At 40.3% G+C, this 19,883-nt stretch overlaps 1 protein-coding gene across 1 annotated transcript; it reads right to left on the reverse strand.

Annotated features, from left to right (window-relative positions):
* Nucleotides 1–1,811: 1,811 nt before the first annotated feature.
* Nucleotides 1,812–5,283, reverse strand: si:dkeyp-73b11.8 (BPTI/Kunitz domain-containing protein). Its single transcript, XM_062460649.1, has 6 exons — nucleotides 5,187–5,283; nucleotides 3,727–3,918; nucleotides 2,808–2,984; nucleotides 2,671–2,715; nucleotides 2,504–2,582; nucleotides 1,812–2,363 (listed from the first exon to the last, which is right to left on the reverse strand). The coding sequence occupies exons 1-6, from the start codon at nucleotides 5,248–5,250 to the stop codon at nucleotides 2,279–2,281; spliced, it is 642 nt and encodes a 213-aa protein (XP_062316633.1). The 5' UTR covers nucleotides 5,251–5,283; the 3' UTR covers nucleotides 1,812–2,278.
* Between the last annotated feature and the right edge of the window lie 14,600 nt (nucleotides 5,284–19,883).

Raw genomic sequence — 19,883 nt, forward strand, 5'->3', positions numbered from 1 at the left:
CATAAATTCTTCTAAAATATTTCATAAAATTATCTTTGCAGACGACACAAATTTGTTTACATCACACAAGAACCCACTTATTTTACAAGACATAATAAACTCAGAGTTAACCAAAGTGGACTCATGTTTTAAATGCAATAAACTGTCATTAAATGTCAGCAAAACAAATTTCATTTTATTTAAATCATGTAAAGAATTTATAAACACTGATCCCAGCCTGATTAAAATTAATGGGCAGGCGATAAAAATAGTGTATTCCACTAAATTCCTCGGGGTCCTCATTGACGAATCGCTCAACTTTAAATGTCATATCGACTATCTCGTAAACAAACTGTCCAAATATGTTGGCTTGTTCTATAACATCAGACATTTCCTTCCTCTGTCTGCCCTTCTCACGCTGTATAAAACTCTTTGAACCACACCTTAACTATTGTAATGTGATATGGTGCAACACTTTCACCAGCCATCTTAAAAAAACGTATATCCTTGCAAAAGAAAGTCATACGGGCTCTGTCTTGGTCAGAGATAAACTCTCCCACCAAACCTCTATTCCACCGTTTTGAGTTACTAAGACTGACTGAGCTAAATGAATATCATAATGCCTTCCTTATTGAATAGTCTTGTTCCCATCTCCAGCCCCCAGCATACATACCAAACGAGAATCAAACCACTCATATCAGGAAAATGTCGCCGACATGTGCGCGCCAATATGAGTGTTGTCTGTAGGGGGCCGCAGATCTGGAACAGGATTGATGAAGGCCTCAAGGCCCCAAGCTTCTTTGGGGGACCCATTCACTCTACCCAATTGATCTTGTACCCCAACTGTATTATTGTAATATCTGAAGTGGTATTGTGAGTAAATAAATAAAATAAGATAAGGGTCTTGTATGTTTACCCAGAGTGCAGATTTGGGGGTAGGCCTCTCTGCACACAAGGAATGCTGAACACAGTATAATTTTATACAGAATAAAGTTACATCTTCAATTTTTCCGACAGTTACAGATTAAGCAACCATGCAATATTAGTTACTGGAATTTGTAATTTTGGTCCAGATGGCATTTTTTTGTGTCGGTGTGGAATTCCGGCCTTGTATAATATTTAAATGACCTGTTACCTCATGAACAAGCACATCTATTTCGTTATCACTAAATCTTTGTTTTTCGCTGTTTTGACTTTGGTGGCTGATCCATGATAGAAAGAGAGCAGGCCCATTCAATTGTGTCTTTAAGTGCTCGCAATGTACGGTAAATATAGTATATTTAAATATAGTGGGCGGAGAAAGGCGCTGATTACCCGATGAACTGCAGGATTGGTAAATACGATGTAAACTGAAGTATCACAGCGTGCGCTTTCTGCGGGTTGGCCATGTAACCCTCCCTCCAACCTGTGCTGAAGGCATTTTCAATGTACGTCCCGTGACAAGGCAATGCGAGTCAGGCAAACAGGTCACCTAGCAAGAGAAGCGACCACTATTCTATGCGTTTATTATTAGGGCATTTGTGGACCAGCAACAACACTATGTTGCCGGTCAAAACTAAACTAGCAAGCATAACACAGTTAGCCCAACAAGGAAGCATATGCATGTGCTAATTCCAGCTCCACACCCAGTCACAAGCAAGGAGCGAATAGGCAATTGCAAGCACATTTTGTAACGTATGTATTTACATTCTATGCATAATAATAGGCCTAATGATTTCAGAATAGTGTAAGAATATCCCCATAAAAATTGCATTTAACGTTTTTTTCTGAAAGTTTTAGTGGTTTATAAGTTTTAACAAACTTAATAAAAAAAAACTTTTAAAAACAATCGGTTAGAAAATATATTGATTAGTAAGTATAGGTCTTATCTATTTCCTTTTATTGCACCCAACAACACCCATTCCACAATACACTTTAGAAACTAAAACATGAATTCACTAAAAAATGCAACACATTGTGGAAGCTATTAAACATATTGTTGGTCTAGTCTACGCCATATAGTGTGCAACAAAAACTGAATTTACTTAGGCCTAAAAATGCAATGTTGAGGAAGATAAATAGGCATTGCAAGGGTTCCAAATGTCCGGTCATTGTAAGAAAGTGTGTGCACATAACTTTATTTGGACACCTGCCTTTTTATTTATGTATTTATATGAAAATACAAATTGTGACACTCCCATGATCAAAACAGTGACAATAAACAACACTTAGTTTTGTACTGTCATTGTTTGTTACTGCCCACCACCAATTCTTAGTAAGGCCAGGATGAAGACGTTGATTTGATGAACTGGTGGCACCACTAAGCCATTTCTATGCCTTCGTCTTTTAAAGGTGCTTCAGATTGAAGTTCTTTGCTTTTCTTTGTAGCACTTTCTGATTTATTCCTGTAAAAACAATTGTTATGACTGAACTTGATATGCTAGAGTAGAACAAATGGAAAATCTGTCTTTCAATATTAAATGTATTGTTTTGTCCTTCTCTAAGAAATGAACTAAAACACATTAAACAGTGTAGTGGTTCTTACTTGCTCTTCATAGTTAAGACAATAGCAAAGATGAGGATGATTGCGCCGGCGAGACCAAACACAATTCCGAGAATCAATGCTGAGAAAATAACATTTTCTTTAACAAAACCATTAAAAAACTAAAAACCTTAATGCTATTAGGCCAGTAATCTTAAATCCCAACTCACCAATTGGTGTGTCTGTTTCTAAATCCTCATCAGTATCACCGTCATCTTTTGACAGATAATGCAACACATTACCAATGACAAATGTACTAGTTAAGAAGATATTTTAATTGTATAAAGGTTGTTTAACCTTACCTTACCTTTGATACTAGCACATGTAGCGTTGCATTTGAACGGATTTAAGTATCTGTTTCCATTCCCAACACAGCCAGTATAATAGAATGACTTGCATTTTTCATGGATGGGGTCATAGTAGAAACGCAAATAGTGGCCATAGCATTCACCAGTAGCCTTCGGAAAGTGACAAGATATTGTTTCTAAAGAAGGAATAATTCATGCAATATTAATGTTTTTTCTCTCTCAGGATTTCACTACTTGAGGTTTTACATTTGTTCAACACATGGTGGCAGATTGTAATGCTAAAGTTTCCCAAATGTTTTAAGTATTTTAACACTAAAACATTTATTACAAGGTATGTAATGAGGATATAATACACACTAGCCTAGTACATGAATATGCCATACCAGTTGTCTTGCTAATAAAGAACTATAAAGAAGGGGGAGGAACTATCTAAACTGATAAAATTGTTTCTGTGAGTGTACTTTGAACTAGCTCTTCAGGCAAAATATGACACCGCCTCTGAGAGGTAAATTGCCCAAACGTCAACTCAGCATTTTTGACCCCTCTTTTGCTCTCTCAATTTGATTTGCTGAGCTGTGTTGTATTTTGTTATTTTTTAAAACAAGCCAACCTGTCACTGCAGCTAGGAAAACATACTATTAGTGTTTACTGCTACATAAGGTGTATTGTCAGTCTTTGCCAGCCTCCCTTCATACATTCATGAAGCCATAAAACCTCTTCCTGCAGATATAGGCCAAAGTCCTTGGTTTATGACTGTTATAAACTGACATTTCTCTGCTAAAATGATCTGAATAACATGTCCACAGCACCTCCTTGTAGACTCCATTGTAGTTAATGGGGACAGGCCAGTTTTGCTTTTGTATAGTGCATTACTTATTTCTTTCAGCATTAGTTGACTAACAATTTGTGTTGTCTCACCATCTATAGGGTACACATCCTCTGCGTTAGCAGAGCAGTTCCTCATGCAATCCCTCTCATTTACAAAGCGATTGCCATTCCCTCCGACTCCTGTGTATCTGAAAGGATAGCACTTGTCCCTGATGGCATCATAATACAAAACAATCTGGATGTCTGTGCCTGTGCCCTCATTCTTGGGAATGGTACAGAAATCTGTTGGATCAAAGAAAGATACTGTCAAATCAGGGACGAACATAACTTAACAGTATTGAATATACATATAATGGGAGATGTACTCTTTAAACTATTTGTATCCTAAAGAAATGCTACAGTTACAGCATGAGGACTCAATTCTACCTATATTAAAGACCAAAATATTTGTCAGAGGAATAAATATTACAATACACAATGTTCTATGATTTTCTGCATATGATCTAGCAGTATCTTTCCTTTGACAAATGTCTAACTAGCTCTGTCACCAAGAGGCCCACTCCCTTACTCTATAACTGTAGTAAACGTGTCATTTATGGCAAGGCTTCAGCACTCACCCTTTTACAGATTTTAGTTTACATGTTTTAATAACTCTATTTTAAAAAATACATTAAATCCAGATCCCATAACATTTCCCTTCCATGCCTGGGTATTTTTTTTTTAAATTCTGTGTGGGGGAGGCCGCCCTGGATGTAGTTTAGTTTCAGTTTAATAATGATTAGCTAAAGATTGGTTATTGGGTCCTTTTAAGGAAATATCTCATAATAATACATTCTATATGATTTCGGCTTTGACAGTGCCTTTTTCATCTGTGTTCTGAACATCTGCCTGTCAGCTGGATAATTAAAAGCTTGAGGGAGTTTTAAATTCAGGTATCACATGACAATTTGTGAATTTGACTGTATTCTATTGAAAGAATAAGTTATAAAATATATGATAAATACATCTGTCAGGGAAAATTTGTCACTCCCTTTATCAGATTCAGGCTTCAGGTCCACTTTGTTACACCAAAATGATGTCCATGTTTTATCAGGACTTAACCACACAATGTGAAACCTTTAACAGTCAATGAAACTGTCTTGTTGTCAGAGTGATACTAGGATCATAAAAGGTATGAACCTTTGAACTCTATTGAAATAATCACAATATAAATGATAAATACATATCGGGACAGTATTTATGTAATAAATATTAGATTTAAATATCAGTTTTTCAAGTTGAAATGTATGTAAAAGTTTGTAATGTATATGCGAAGAAGGAAGACCCTGAGCATAAATCTTTCCATATTCAGGCATGTGTCGAAATTTAAGAATTAAACATTAAAATAACTTTTTTTTCTACTACATTTAGAAATCATCCAAGCAGGTATATATTTAGAAATTAGCCAAGCATAGTTCTTAATGTAAAAAAGACAAATGTGACAATAAATTATAATTGTGTTTGCATGACAAAAATGTGTTATCTTTAAATGATGTATGATTTCCACTTACCTGGCATACACTGAACAAAGAAGAATAAGGCAAAAGCAACACCAAAAACTAGAACTTGTCTCATCTTGCGTCTGTTGTCTGTGCTTCCTTCAGCAGAATGAATGAAGGGTTATAAACTAAAATAGGAGTGGGTGAGTCCTCATTGTTGACCTTTGTACTCATGTTTTCTGTACAATCAGGTTGGATACTTCTGCAGTTATTTTACAGTAACAGATTAAAGTACAGGTGACAGACTGATGACAGCTACTGAATCCATGTGGTAATTGTCAATTATCAGCAAACTCTAAACTCAGTGTTAATTATTATTATTATTAAGGATTTCTGATGTTGTCATACCCACATACTTTATCTCTTGTACCTAAAAGAACATAACCACTTGGAAAGTAAAAAATGTCCCTTCACACTTATAGAAGCCCATAGCAGTCTTATGGTATGTCTCAGCAATGATTTGTATGTTTATTGCAGATCCCCAGAAACGGTGCAAGCCAGGGGGGTATTCCAGGTAGCGGGTTTAACAAACTCTGAGTTAAGCACGGGCATGAGAACTATTAAAAGCCAACATCAATGGAGCTCCGATACTAGGATCCACCATGGCACCTGGCGACAAAAAACGTCCTACTTCACCACACTTCAAATCTAAGTTTTATTTCGTGTTTATGGTCAATCTGAGCACATATTCCGGAAAAAAAGCAACACGGCTGTAGCAGCGTATACAATTGGCGTGAGAGACAAACTGCCAAGTCAATGCAGACATTTAAATGTAATAGCCAGTCCATACATTGAACATTTAACCCACTGTCTGTTAATATTACAGGAGAAAAAGTGGTGGACTTAATAAAATAGCATGTTCAATGTTATATTAAATATAAAAACATACTACGAACAGGTAAGACATATTTTGCTTAGGCTATACGCTTGTGATTGTAGCCTCAACGTCACCTTGGTTTTAATCATATTCGACATGATACAAAGTAAATATCAATTGGTGTCTATTTCAACTTGTAGTAGCAGTTTCCCCCAACAGAATGCTTTTCATCAAAGGATGATGATGATGATTAAGATGACAAAGAGACATTGACTGCTGCCGCAGAAATGGATGCAGAGAATTATGTATAGTAGCTACTGGTAGTTCTCTTCCATGTACTTTTATTAACAGGCTTGTGTGGATGCAGTATACAGGCTCACTGTATACTGCATCCATGCTCTGTTCATTATTCTCAAGTTACACTGACATTATGAGAATAATGAATATAAAACGATGCAGTATGGATGCAGTATACAGTGAGATGTTCATTTAACCCTTGTGTTATCTTCGGGTCATTCTGACCCATCAGTCATTGTGACCCACCGTCGTATTGTGACAACTTTACCGCATACAAAAACAAAGTGAAGCATTTTCTTTTAACCGTCGGGCTGTCTCAGACCCCCACATTGTAAAGGTTAAAAGAAAATGCTTTTATTTGGCAGGTGAATTCTGCATGTGGAACTGTGAAATGTAATGCAATCTCATGTATTCCCAGTTACAAATAAATGAGTTGTACAAACTGCACCTCATGAAGAAAGTGCCAAAAACTGACCAAGAGATGGTGTAGGCCTACTTAGGGTAGAAGAATAAAGGCTAATCTTGAAAAAGATTTACTGGAACAATAGTTACAGGAGGATGCATGGTCACAGGTGATGTTAATTGTAGGAACAATAGCCTATATGAATATTAATTGTTGAATTTGCTGAATTTCTATTTTGACCAAGAGATGGTGTACTTAAGGCAGAAGAATAAAGCCTGATCTTGTAAGGCTATCAACCTGCCCCCACCTCTCATATGGTAAACTATGGTTACTGGATTGAATCTCAACTTGATGGCTCTCACATGGCTTGATGGCTCTCTCTAATTTACTGTAGCATTGCTAGTCATGTTGATAAGTAAGGGTCAAGATTGTGGTGTGATTAGTTGTTCTTGGGTATAAAAGGAATTGTGAAGCATCTGTGGATTCTTGATCTCCTGAGACCTTCTCCTCAGCTCTGGCTTGTCCTACTCCTTCTTCCTCACCTCTTGCTTTCTATCTCTGGTTTACAATAATCATGGTAGAGTAGGTAAGAGTTAACCTTCACTGATTTCATTCATTTGCAATATGATTCAATGATTATATTATTTAACCTTACTTTGACCATTCTTGCTCTGATTGAACCCATAGAGTCAAATAACTGTAATTCCATTGGTATTGGCATTATTTGGTTAATGTTAATACACTGTTCAGTTTCCCATCTTCCTTCAAACCATAGGGGAATTAGTTTCGGTAGTTTGGTCAATATTGACCGCCTACAATCTTGAAATAGATTTGCTGAAACACCAGTTACAGGACGGTGCATGGTCACAGGTGAATCATGTAAATTGTAGGAACAATAGCCGATAAATATGGAAGCAAATCGTTACCAAAATTCAAATGCAAATGCATTTCCAGAAATGCATTTGCATTTTAAGAATGTGGCTGCATTATTTGACTCGTAAATGGAATTGGTAATGAAATGGAAAAATTCTAGTGGCACTGTGTAGATTTGAATAGTCAAGAGATGGCGGTTACAATAAATTTATTTTGCTTGTACAAATCAAGATTTAACAAAGTACTTTGTGATCAGTCATAACGAAGGAGGTGCTAGCCACAGGTCGTTCGCCAGAGTGATACCGAACAACCCCAAAACCCTGCCTTATATAAACTTTAGATCAAATGGTTATTCTGAACTCTGTGATTGGTCAGCACTGCTCAGTGACAGTGACTTCATATCAAGTTCCCACGGTTCTTTATTGTGGCCTCTCTCCCCAAACCAGTAGATAGTAAAACCACAGGGGTTCACCAGTCAAATGGTCAACTGTCCTTTGTGTGGGCCACTTCAAACAAGTCTACAGGAAGGGTCAGAGCAGCAGATCACAATAACAATACAGTTGAATCCACATTTGTCTCCAGACCAACTGTCTCTTCCTCCCCAGGTGACAAGAACTCTCTCAGGTCACCCAGACTTCCCGTCTCCTAGTTATAAAACTGCAAATGGCATCTCTACCAAATGTAGTTGACTCTTAATCAACTTTAGACTTCCGTTAAAACACATTCCTCATATATGAAACACACACATTATAACTGTATTCCAAAATTTCCATGACGTATGGAAGGATGATTGATGTAATCAATCATCCTATTTGCATTTAAATTTTCTTCTTCAAGAGTGCTCAATCTTTCACTTAATTAAAATGAAAAAGAAATAGACATTTGAGATTAAATTTTCAAAACATGCCCCAGCAAATAGATACCAAAATTCAATTTGAAATGTAAAATTAAAAAATTCAAATGCATTTCCAGAAATGCATTTTCATTTTAAGAACGTGGCTGCAAAATCGTGACCACAATTCAAATTCAAATGCATTTCCAGAAATGCATTTTCATTTTAAGAACGTGGCTGCAAAATCGTGACCACAATTCAAATTCAAATGCATTTGCAGAAATGCAAAATGAACGAAAAAGCATTCTGAGCGGCGCAGCAGAGTGACGTCAGTAGCCGCTCTTCTTCAGCTCCCTGCTGACCGAGTTACCCATCTTGTTCGGTAGGGGGCGGTGTGCACATCTGCATTGCATTACATAGCGAATGTGCCGGGAAATTGATTGAATTGCCGGGTCTTTAGAGCAGCGTTCCCCAACCGGTGCCCACCGGTCCGCGGACCGGTACCGGTCCGTGGGTCATTTCATACCGGGCCGCACAAAAACGAATTAATAACATTATTTCCTTTTAATTGATTATCAGAGTCTGAAAGACGTTTTATTCTGAAAAATGACGTGATTCTCTCGTTCTCCGCGGGCCTTTTCCCCTGAGCAAAAAAGCTCTGCAAAGACGTGTGTTTACTCATTTTTTAGCAAGTTTGTGGGCTTTATTGAGCGGTATCATGCGCGTCTCTTCCTCTTGACACATGACAAGTGATAGTTACCACTCAATGAAGCCTGTTTGAGACAACAACTCTATCGGCGTTTTGGATGAAGGCTATCCTGAGATTGCCACTAAAGCACTGAAAACCCTGCTTCCATTTCAAACATCAAACGGGCAAAACCCGGCAATTCAATCAATTTACCGGCACATTTGCAATGTAATGCAATGCAGATGTGCACACCGCCCCCTACCAAACAAGATGGGTAGCTCGGTCAGCAGGGAGCTGAAGAAGAGCGGCTACTGACGTCACTCTGCTGCGCCGCTCAGAATGCTTTTTCGTTCATTTTGCATTTCTGCAAATGCATTTGAATTTGAATTGTGGTCACGATTTTGCAGCCACGTTCTTAAAATGAAAATGCATTTCTGGAAATGCATTTGAATTTGAATTGTGGTCACGATTTTGCAGCCACGTTCTTAAAATGAAAATGCATTTCTGGAAATGCATTTGAATTTGAATTGTGGTCACGATTTTGCAGCCACGTTCTTGAAAATGAAAATGCATTTCTGGAAATGCATTTGAATTTGAATTGTGGTCACGATTTTGCAGCCACGTTCTTAAAATGAAAATGCATTTCTGGAAATGCATTTTAATTTTCAAATTTTACATTTCAAATTGAATTTTGGTATCTATTTGCTGGGGCATGTTTTGAAAATTAAATCTGAAATGTCTATTTCTTTTTCATTTTAATTAAGTGAAAGATTGAGCACTCTTGAAGAAGAAAATTAAAATGCAAATAGTATGATTGATTACTAATTTCATTTATGAGTCAAATAATGCAGCCACATTCTTAAAATGCAAATGCATTTCTGGAAATGCATTTGCATTTGAATTTTGGTGACGATTTGCTTCCATAGATAAACATACTCATTGTTAGATTTCTATTTGTAGGCAATGAAGAAGACCAAATACCATTTCAAATATAGCTGCAAGCAGCGATGCAGGTTCCTCCGCAAGATGGGAAAATATTATAAAAATGTACATTATAGAAGATCAAGAGTTGGACAACAAGAGAGCAAAACTACTTAATGTAGTTGGCCAACAACAGTAGGCTGAATGGAGATTTGAACTCATGAGCATAGGGTTACAAGTCAGTCTCTTTATCCTCTCTGCTACACACCAACTGTTGATATTTTATGAACAGAAAGGGCAGAGTATTTGGTTTGGTCAGCTTTGGGACTAAGGTTAAGAAACGGTTGACATTTCAACATAGAATTGCATGAACTTGCGCATGGTACATCAGAATGATGTCACCTTGAAGCTAATAAGGTTTGAAAAACCATCAGTCAAAATTATAATTGATTTATTGACACAAAGATATTGAGGCAATGTGTACATTTACATAAATACACCCCTTTCATGCATTTTGTATTGCATTTCTCTCATTTCATTTCACCCTATATAAAGACACATCTGCCCAAACACTATCCCCATCCATGCTGTTTCCCTTTCTCCCAGCGCAAGTCACGCCAAAGCAGAAATGCTGCAGCAGCCGCATGAGATTTAGATTTAGCCCAAAAATTGCCTCCCACAATCAAAACATTAAACACAACACTGTTTTCAAACTTTTTCAAAGACAGCTTGAAAACCGCAGATGTTGACTCTACTTGAGTAGATCTGTTTCCAGAATCTCTGTCAATCCACAATCAAGAATAGCCTCGTAAGGAACTTGGCCAGGGCACAGCCCACGTTCGAGTATAGCCTGTGACAGCCAAATCGCTGACTCTCTGTTCCCATTAAACTACACAACATGCACACTCAGGGTGACCAACAAGTTTATATTAACTAACAAACAGTAACATTACAAACATCTAACTGAATGAACACAACAACTGAAATCCCTCGCATGGCTGTTGTAACCAAACTATTTTCCACAAGTTTGCATTTTTTTGACATGCCACACTGCATGCTGGGCAGTACTTAATTTGTAAAGTGGGAGGTCCCGGAACGTAGAGGGGGGGGGTGGATCCGGCGACTCAAAATGGGGTTGGAGTTAACGGACCTCCCCAAAAATTGCACTGAGCAGGCATGCAAACAGGTCAGGGGTAAGGTGAGAACGATGCAGGGAATCCCCAACCCTCTAGGGCAGGGGATTCCCAAACATTTCAACCCACGACCCCTAAAATAATGGTGCCAGTGACTCGCGACCCCCGCACACACATCAGACACATTCTGTGTCTGATTCTGTGTCTGTGCGATATCCACCTGTGTCAGGTGGATATCGCGCGCGCCATAACACCAACAGCAGAACGGTTATCCAAATAACAAACAAGGGTACAACACTCACGTACAGCATGTGTATTCACACACATACTCGATGCTATCTACCTTTCCATCAGACACATTCTGTGTCTGATGTGATGCTAGTTCGGGAGTTCGATAGTCAATGCGAGCGAGACAAATGTTTGGGCCTTTATTTGAACGCAAAATCGTTTTTGAGCTTTGTGTAAAATAAACATAGCCGTTTTTCAATTGGTAAAACCTTGTCTAGTGAAGGTTATGTATTTTTGTCTCCATTTTTCAGCCCCACCCTTACGTTTCTTAGCCTGGGTTTCCATCGTTATTCTTCTCCCGGTGCTCCTGATGGCCAGTCCGCTACTGCGGGGCGGTGCCGCGGTGGTGGATTTTCAAGTCATAATATTTTTAATTCTCGTGCTGTCAGGGGGTGCTGTAGCACTCTCAGCCCCCTTAGTTCCCGCGGCCAAGGTATTCCCTCTCCACTGAAATCCCAAACTCAGCCAGTGTCTTGGCTGAGAACGCTGCCTTTAACGTTCGGTCGCTTGACAGTTCAACTTAAAGGTGACATGACATGCTGTTTTTGGATGCTTTTATATAGGCCTTAGTGGTCCCCTAATACTGTATCAGAAGTCTCTTTCCCGAAATTCAGCCTTGGTGCAGAATTACAGCCACTACTAGCAGTCCCACAAGGAGCTTTCCTCGGAACGCGCTGTTTTGGTGTCTGTAGCTTTAAATGCTAATGAGGAGCGGAGGGGCGGCACCATGTGCTAATGTTTACAATGGATGTATCGCAATGGCTGTAACCCGTTGCTGTAAGATGCCTCGAATTTGCCCATTCTCATCTGATAACCCTGGTTTGCAGAAGTACACACTCAGTCATTTCGATGAGGGGAAAGGTGGATATCGCGCGCGCCATAACACCAACAGCAGAACGGTTATCCAAATAACAAACAAGGGTACAACACTCACGTACAGCATGTGTATTCACACACATACTCAATGCTATCTACCTTTCCATTAGCGACAGTAACTCAGCTGTTAGCTGCAGAGCTAATGTTACAGCCACATTCTAAGGGTAGCAAGCTAGGTAACCATATACAGTAAAGCTACAAAATGATATAGCGTTAGTTAACTTACTTGTCCGAGGTTAGTAGCTGGACGAAGGAGATTTAGTACTGATCCAGAATTTAATTTCAGCAAGGCCAGTTTTGTATTAGCTCAAGTTGAGGAAACAGTCGTGGCTGAAGTGTTTGGCGCAGACATACAAAACAAATGCGCCTACAACAGAAGTTGTGTAGGCGCATTTCCAGAGAAAATAAAATTAAGACACTGGGTCTTCAGAGGCTCGGATGAAGGAACTGTAAAAAGATTGTTGTTTTCCTTTGAACATCCAAACTGAGCAAATGTAATGCTTCGTTCGTTTGCAAGCCATGATGTCTCTCGAGGATAAAAACACTTGCACGGTCGTAGCTCAGTTTCTTATGGGCGGGACAGATTCTCTGGGCGGGCAAAGCAGAGAGGGGAGGTAACCTTTTGCTCTGTTTGAAAATCTCCTCCTTGTGACCTCACAAAGAGGAGATTTTCAGGAGATTTTCAAACAGAGCAATTGAGCCTTCATTTTATCAAAGGCGGAGAAGAATACCCAGGTCTTGGTTTACACCTATCGAAAATTCTAGCCACTGGGGGACCAAAGGCAGGCTAGGGGAACTCATATTAATGTTAAATAACCTCCTAAAGTGAAGTTTTCATGTCATGTCACCTCAACTTAAGGCCGATTTATACTACTCCGTTTTCACGGACACATGGAATACCCCTTGGCTGTGATTGGTCCGTATTAAGAACCGCTTGCATCAGGGGCGGGGGCGGGGTTGCCGTGATAAACAGGACGAACAGAATCCTTTGACCGCCATTGCTGTAAGTTTTTACAATTCATATTTCAGCTAAACAGTAAATGTAAATCAGCATCTGAATTAAAATGTGACGAGAAATGAGCAGTGTAGTTGCTGAAAATTTGCATATTTTATTGATGAAACGGCTAATTTGTAAATTTGCTCCGACTTCTCGATAACCTAGGTAAATAAACACTCGACGACGACTTACAAAAAACGTTGTGCCACCTACTCTTCTGGCGGTGAATTGTTTTCAGCACCCACAGCCCTCGGAGTACTATAAATTCAACGAATCCTGATGCTGGGTACCCAAGAGCGCTGACGCTGATTATCTAGCTGTGCTCCGACTGCGTGATATGACGAGATGCTAGTGACGCGCTACGGTCTCAGAAGGTCTGCGTTCGACATGGACTGCGGCTGCATGAAACGACCGGCGAGAGTAGCCGCTTGCAGTCGGGGAGGAGTTGAAAACGGCTCTGTGAAGTCGGACATTCCAGCTTCTCGTGGTTTGCTGCGTTGACGTCAGTCATGGCCGATCAAGCGCTGTTTGCTTACTTTACTTTATTTATAATTAAACTTAATCTTTCCGTTAGTGAATAGGCGGACTAAAACCCTTTCTTCAATTTTTTTTTTATTCAATTAAACAGTTTGGTCCGGATTTGAGCGTTGGTGAAACTGACGGTGTCAGAATAATTACAAAACATGCGTCAAAGTTGTTGTGTGTGAGTCTGGCCAATCATGAAATTGCTGTGTCGTCATTAGAACCCGTGCAGTTGCTCTTGAGAAAATGCGCTCGTATGGAAAGCCTAGTGGGCAAGTATTAAGACGCCCCCGTGTGTCAATCACGCGTAAGTAATGCCGACTTTGCATGCAAAGATGGCGTCCATTACGCCGAGTTCCATTCAAAGTCTGCGTCTTTTTCGCCTCAAATTGAACCGTGTCACGTGACACGTTCAAAGCACGCGTTTATTTAGATGCGTGCTTTGTGACGCGTCACTTTGCTGTTTTTTAACTGCTCCTCATACCATGAGACACAAGGTTGATACTCCTCTGGCCCGCAAAAATATCGGCTGTCCTGAAGTTCTTGAATAAGGAGGCAAAAGAATTCCCGCTTGGGCCCCCCCACATCCACAGCCCCTTCTCCGACATTTTCAGAGTCCACAAAAACTACATTCACAGGTCAAATCTCACTCTTCCAAAAGCTCTAAGAGCACATTGAAGAACTGAGGCCCGCATTACGTTGATGTAGTTTGAAATAGGAGGATCTCCTAATTCCAGATTTTGCGTCAAACTCTGGAGAACAGTAACCAAAGTTTCCCTGTAAGAAGTGAGAAAATATGATTGAGTAAAACATTTATCAACCAACCTACATATCTGAGTGCACATATTTTTTCTAACAGAACACATAGGCCTATTGAACATTTACATAACAGGGTGGAAAGAAAAACTTAACTTGTGATACACAAGTGATGCATAAATAAATTGTCTGTCAAGAAAAAGAAAAAAATCTCATATTCCCAGAATGTTTGTTGAGATAACTATCGTTTTACTCTTTGTAAATGTGAATGTTTATATTGTCAATGTATAATTGTTTAAACAGTTATCTAAAATGGCCTTCCCAAATTCTTACTTGTTCTTCAACAAAGGAACCGGCATGGGATTGAGGTTCCTTCACATGAAATAGACAATTTGAGTTTGATGAGTCCTACACAATGACATTACCATATCTCTAAGGAGATCCAGGTTTAAAATTATAATCATTAAGATGTGTGTACCTCATCATCAGGTGTGGGTATTGGAACTTCCCGATTTCTGAAATATATCTAGAAGGAAGAACAATGTTATTACATTTTTATGTGAAATAGTACAATGAAGTATTTTCTTTTACTAGCAGATTACGTAATGTCTATCAAACTAAGAATAATGTGTGTGCGTAGATAAAGAAATAATTTGCTATATTACACTATTTTCGTATGGGTTACATTCCCATTTTCAAACAAATCTCATTCATAAATACACATAAAGAGGCACATCTTACATCTGGAGTTCCAGCATTTGTCCACTGTACGGGATCCAACACTTCTTCCTATTTTGAAAATAAAACATCTCACAATCAAAATTTTTGATGGAAAAAGTATCAGATTTACTTTATTTGATCTATGTACCTGAAAAGTATTGTTCATTTCAGGTGTTCCTGCTTGTATCTCCATTGCTGCAGGTGTCCCCGATGATTGTCCTGATGCTGCTGCACCTTGAGGTACAGTATCAGGATCCTGTAAATATGCAGAGTTGAGTTTTATCAATAAAATTGAAAAATTGATATTAGTGTTGTGTACACCCACCCCACACACCGTAGATACTAACACAGTGTAAAGAAAGGTCAAGCAAACACAGAAACAATATCTCTATTACATACAATTTCTCTAATGTACAGTGCCGAATGCCCCAAGCCAACCTCTTTAATGTCCTTAGGACACATAGATTGGAGCTCTAACGGTTTGACCTGCGATGTCTGTCAACTTTGCAGAGCTCCACATGTTGAGGCGTCCTTGGGAGCTCATTTTTAAGAGCCTCCAAAAATTGTTCCTGGTTCAACCCCAAGTTCACATTTACTCTGTGTGGAGCCGATCCATCTATGATAGAATATAATTTGCATTATTTTTTATAAAAATGCATTTATTTAACATGATAGGCTACAATCCAAGTCAAAGTGAGTTCTGTGGGGAATATTGGTAAAGTGGAAAACTTAATTTATTTACTAGAAAAGCATATACACATAAAGAAATAGAAGATCAAACATAAGTGTCCCACTTTAGCCTACCAATATTCACGGATTCTGGTTCTCAAATTCCCCTTCCTGGTCATGATGAATCCTCAGGGGGAACCCAAACTTCAGCGCATAATCATTAAATATCTTATCAGCAACAGTTTTGGCTGGTTTCGATGTGGTGGGATAGGCTTGGGCAAAGCGTGTATAATGATCTACTATTACCAATATGTATTCATATCCACCTTTACACTTGTCGAGATGCAAGAAGTCTATGGATACTAACTCGAATGGCTGAGTGGTGACAATTGATGTAAGTGGAGTTTTGGTTTCTCGACAGGGCTTTTTCTGCTTAAGGCAGTTACAGCTTTGAGTGACATAATGCATTATCTCCCTTTGCATGTGTGGCCAGAAGAAGCGATCCCGAACCAGTGATGTTGTGCGTTCCACTCCTTGGTGTCCCATTTCGTTGTGGAGCTGTCTCAAAACTGTTGATTTGTATATTTCAGGTAGAACAAGCTGTGTCCTAGGTACAGTCCTTCGGTGAAGTACTCCATCCTCATCAAAGCTGAGCTTCTCCCAGTCACGGAGGAGACACTTACTCCGTGCCCCGAATGATTTAAGCTGCTGTCCCACAGGTTTCTCATTTGACTGTTTACAGGCGATAATTGGGCCAATATCTTGATCATTTCTCTGAGCTTGACAGATAGCTGTTCTCGAAAGGGGTATAGGCAGGTCTCCATCCGTTACCGCACACCCAGTAGCCCGCACAGACCACACTGTGTGTGAAACATTCAATTCCGCAGCTTGTACCGTGGTTTGCACCGAAGGGGAGGACATTTCCTCTGAGCATAATCCAATCATCGTTACTATATCACAGGGCATTCTCGAAAGACCATCAGCATCACCATTCTCTCTACCTGGACGATATTTGATTGTCAGGTCAAAGTCTGCTAACTCAGCAACCCACCTATGTCCTGTGGCATTGAGCTTAGCCGTCGATAACACATAGGTGAGTGGGTTGTTGTCTGTATATACAGTGCACGATGAGCTGATTAGGTCATCTCTGAAGCGCTCAGCAACTGACCACTTCAAAGCCAGAAATTCAAATTTTCCTGAATGAAGATGGTAGTTTTTCTCTGCTTTGGTCAGTGTGCGAGATGCGTAGGCTATTACACGAAGCTTACCCTCCTGCTCCTGGTACAGTACTGCACCTAAGCCTTGCTGTGAAGCGTCTGTGTGTAAAATGAATGATTTGTTGAAGTCTGGAAATCCAAGTATCGGTGGCTCAATCAGACAGTCAATCAATCTCTCCAGTATGTGTTGATGTTTGTCAGTCCATGTGATCGGCTTGTGTGAAGGTGTTCCTTTGGACTTTCCTTTCAATTTCCTTGTCATTGAGCTGCGATCCCTCTGCTTGTCCGCTCCAGGGTCCAATTCCAACAGGGCATAAGGAGGGCCGGCGATCCAGGAGAAGTCCTTGATGTACTGTCGGTAGTAGCTCAGGAGACCCATACCTGTCCTCAATTCTCCCACAGTCCGTGGCCTCTTCTCCTTTAAAGCTCTCACAGCCGTAGTATCAGCAGGGTCCATTTTACTGCCCTCAGCTGACACGATGCGCCCCAAGTAGCGGACCTCGCGCTTAAACACTCCACACTTACTTGGTTTTAATTTTATTCCGTGCTGTCGTAGCCGCTGTAGCACCGTCCTCACATGCTCAACGTGATCCTCGAAGGTCCTACCGAAGACCAAGGTGTCATCCAAGTATGGAATACAGATTTAATCTCTTAGCCCCTCGAAACATTCTTCCATGCAGAGCTGAAAGGCAGCAGGAGCGTTCATCAGGCCGAAGGGGATTCTGATCCATTCATAGAGACCCCATGGTGTCACAAAAGCGGTTATGGGTCTACTCTCCTTTGCCATGAAGCCCTGATGGTAGGCCTTCCCTTGATCCAGAAGAGAGAACCACAAATTTCCTCCTAGGCCATCCATTATCTCTTGCACTCTGGGTATAGGCTGGCGATCAGGGAGAGTCCTTTTGTTTACTTCGCGGAAATCAATACAAAGCCGCATACTCCCATCTTTTTTCCGTACACACACGACTGGTGATGCGTATGGTGAGTGAGACTTCTCCACCCAACCCTGAGCGATAAAGTCACTCAAGTAATCCTTAATTTCCTGATAAAGAGGCCTAGGCACAGAGAGATATGATTTGGCTACAGGCTTTGTGTCTTTCAGGGAGATGCTGAGTTGCAGATTTTCTATGCAGCCAATATCGTCATCTGTCCTCGAAAAGGAGGTACACTGTGGCTCAGATCCACAGGGGGATCCCAAATCTTACCAGTAGCTTTATCTTTTTCAGTTCTGATGTGATTTTTTTGTAACTGGTGATAAAGGGCGGGACCCCTCCAGTGTGGTGGCCGGGTAGATTGCCTGAACCTGCTGGACAGTCCCGATTACACTTCTCCCTGTTAGCACTATCTCATGAGCTGTAGGATTCTGCACACTAACAGTAATAGAGGGTTTTTTGCTACCCTTACTTACTCTTACGAGCATGTCACACAGTTCAAGTCCCTCCGTCCATCTGGGGTTCACATCAGGCTCGAAGATAAGTGTTTTATCTTCATGTGGGAAGTCCATATTTACATGACACTCAACCCTGACAGACGTGTGTTTAGGTATGATGATCCTCTCCCTTTTTGTCTTGACAACATACTCATCCACTTGATTGGTACTGACTTGCTCTACAACAGCAGTTACTTGCTCTACAAAAGCCCTTGCTTGGCCTGGGAAGGCTGCCCTTACTGTTCTACTCAGCTGTCCTTGGTCAGTATCGTTGAATTGTTTCAGTTCACTGTCTATAATGATCTTAATTACATTAGACCCAATGATTGGTTGAATAAGCTGGCCACCCTTCATTACAAGTATGGGGACAATAACTTCTGTATTGGATGCAGCCCCTGAACCCAATCGGAAAGTTGCCTCAACCCAACCTATATATATGGCATGCTTTCCCTATTTGCTGCCTTTATGTCAAAATCTGGGGTAATGTCTATAATTTCTAAAATGGCTCTTAGTCTTGCATCTGGGAGGTGTGCTTCTTTCCACAGCTCATCAATTATGGTGACTTGGGAGCCTGAGTCCCACAAAGCCTGAACCCTTTGTTCTTGGATGAAGCAGTCAACAATGTGCTTTTCCCCTACCAATGGTGCCCTGTTAGACATTCTTCCTCTTTTAAGGGTGGTATTCGTGGTCATACATGAGGAAGGTTCACACTTGATTTTGTGTTCAGCCCAGTTATCAACTTGACATGACCTCGAACAGTAAAGTACTTCCTTACAAGATGCACATTGCTTCAAGATTGCTTCTTCCCCCTTTAGTCCACAATATGTACATTGATGGGACCTTGCTTCTTTATCAGTCACTCCCTGTCCCGTGCGAGTGACCTTCCCCCATTTAAATGCTCACTTCCAAACTGTCTCTGTTCCCTTGCTCGACAGCCCGCCAAGAAGTGCTCACGGCTACCACACCTGTAACAGTGTGTGCAATAATCTCCAGCCCCGCTCTGTTGACAGCCAAAACATTTTCTCCTTTGTCCACGATTTGCTGGGCGAAAGCTGCGCTGTGGGGCAAACCTTTGCTGATACTGCACAGTTCCTCCTTGGTATCTGGGGTCTGGAGTGAACCAGTATCCCTGTGATGAATCCTGCATCTGCTGACCTGAGAATTGTGGTCCTGATGTACCATCTGCCCCTCCTGCTGACGGTGGCTGTCTAGCCATGAGCTTTGGCTGTTGCATGGACTCCCTAATTTGAGACACTTCAACTTTAAGATTT

This window comes from Osmerus eperlanus, chromosome 5 (assembly GCF_963692335.1).
Source record: "Osmerus eperlanus chromosome 5, fOsmEpe2.1, whole genome shotgun sequence".
In the NCBI taxonomy this organism is placed as follows: domain Eukaryota; kingdom Metazoa; phylum Chordata; class Actinopteri; order Osmeriformes; family Osmeridae; genus Osmerus; species Osmerus eperlanus.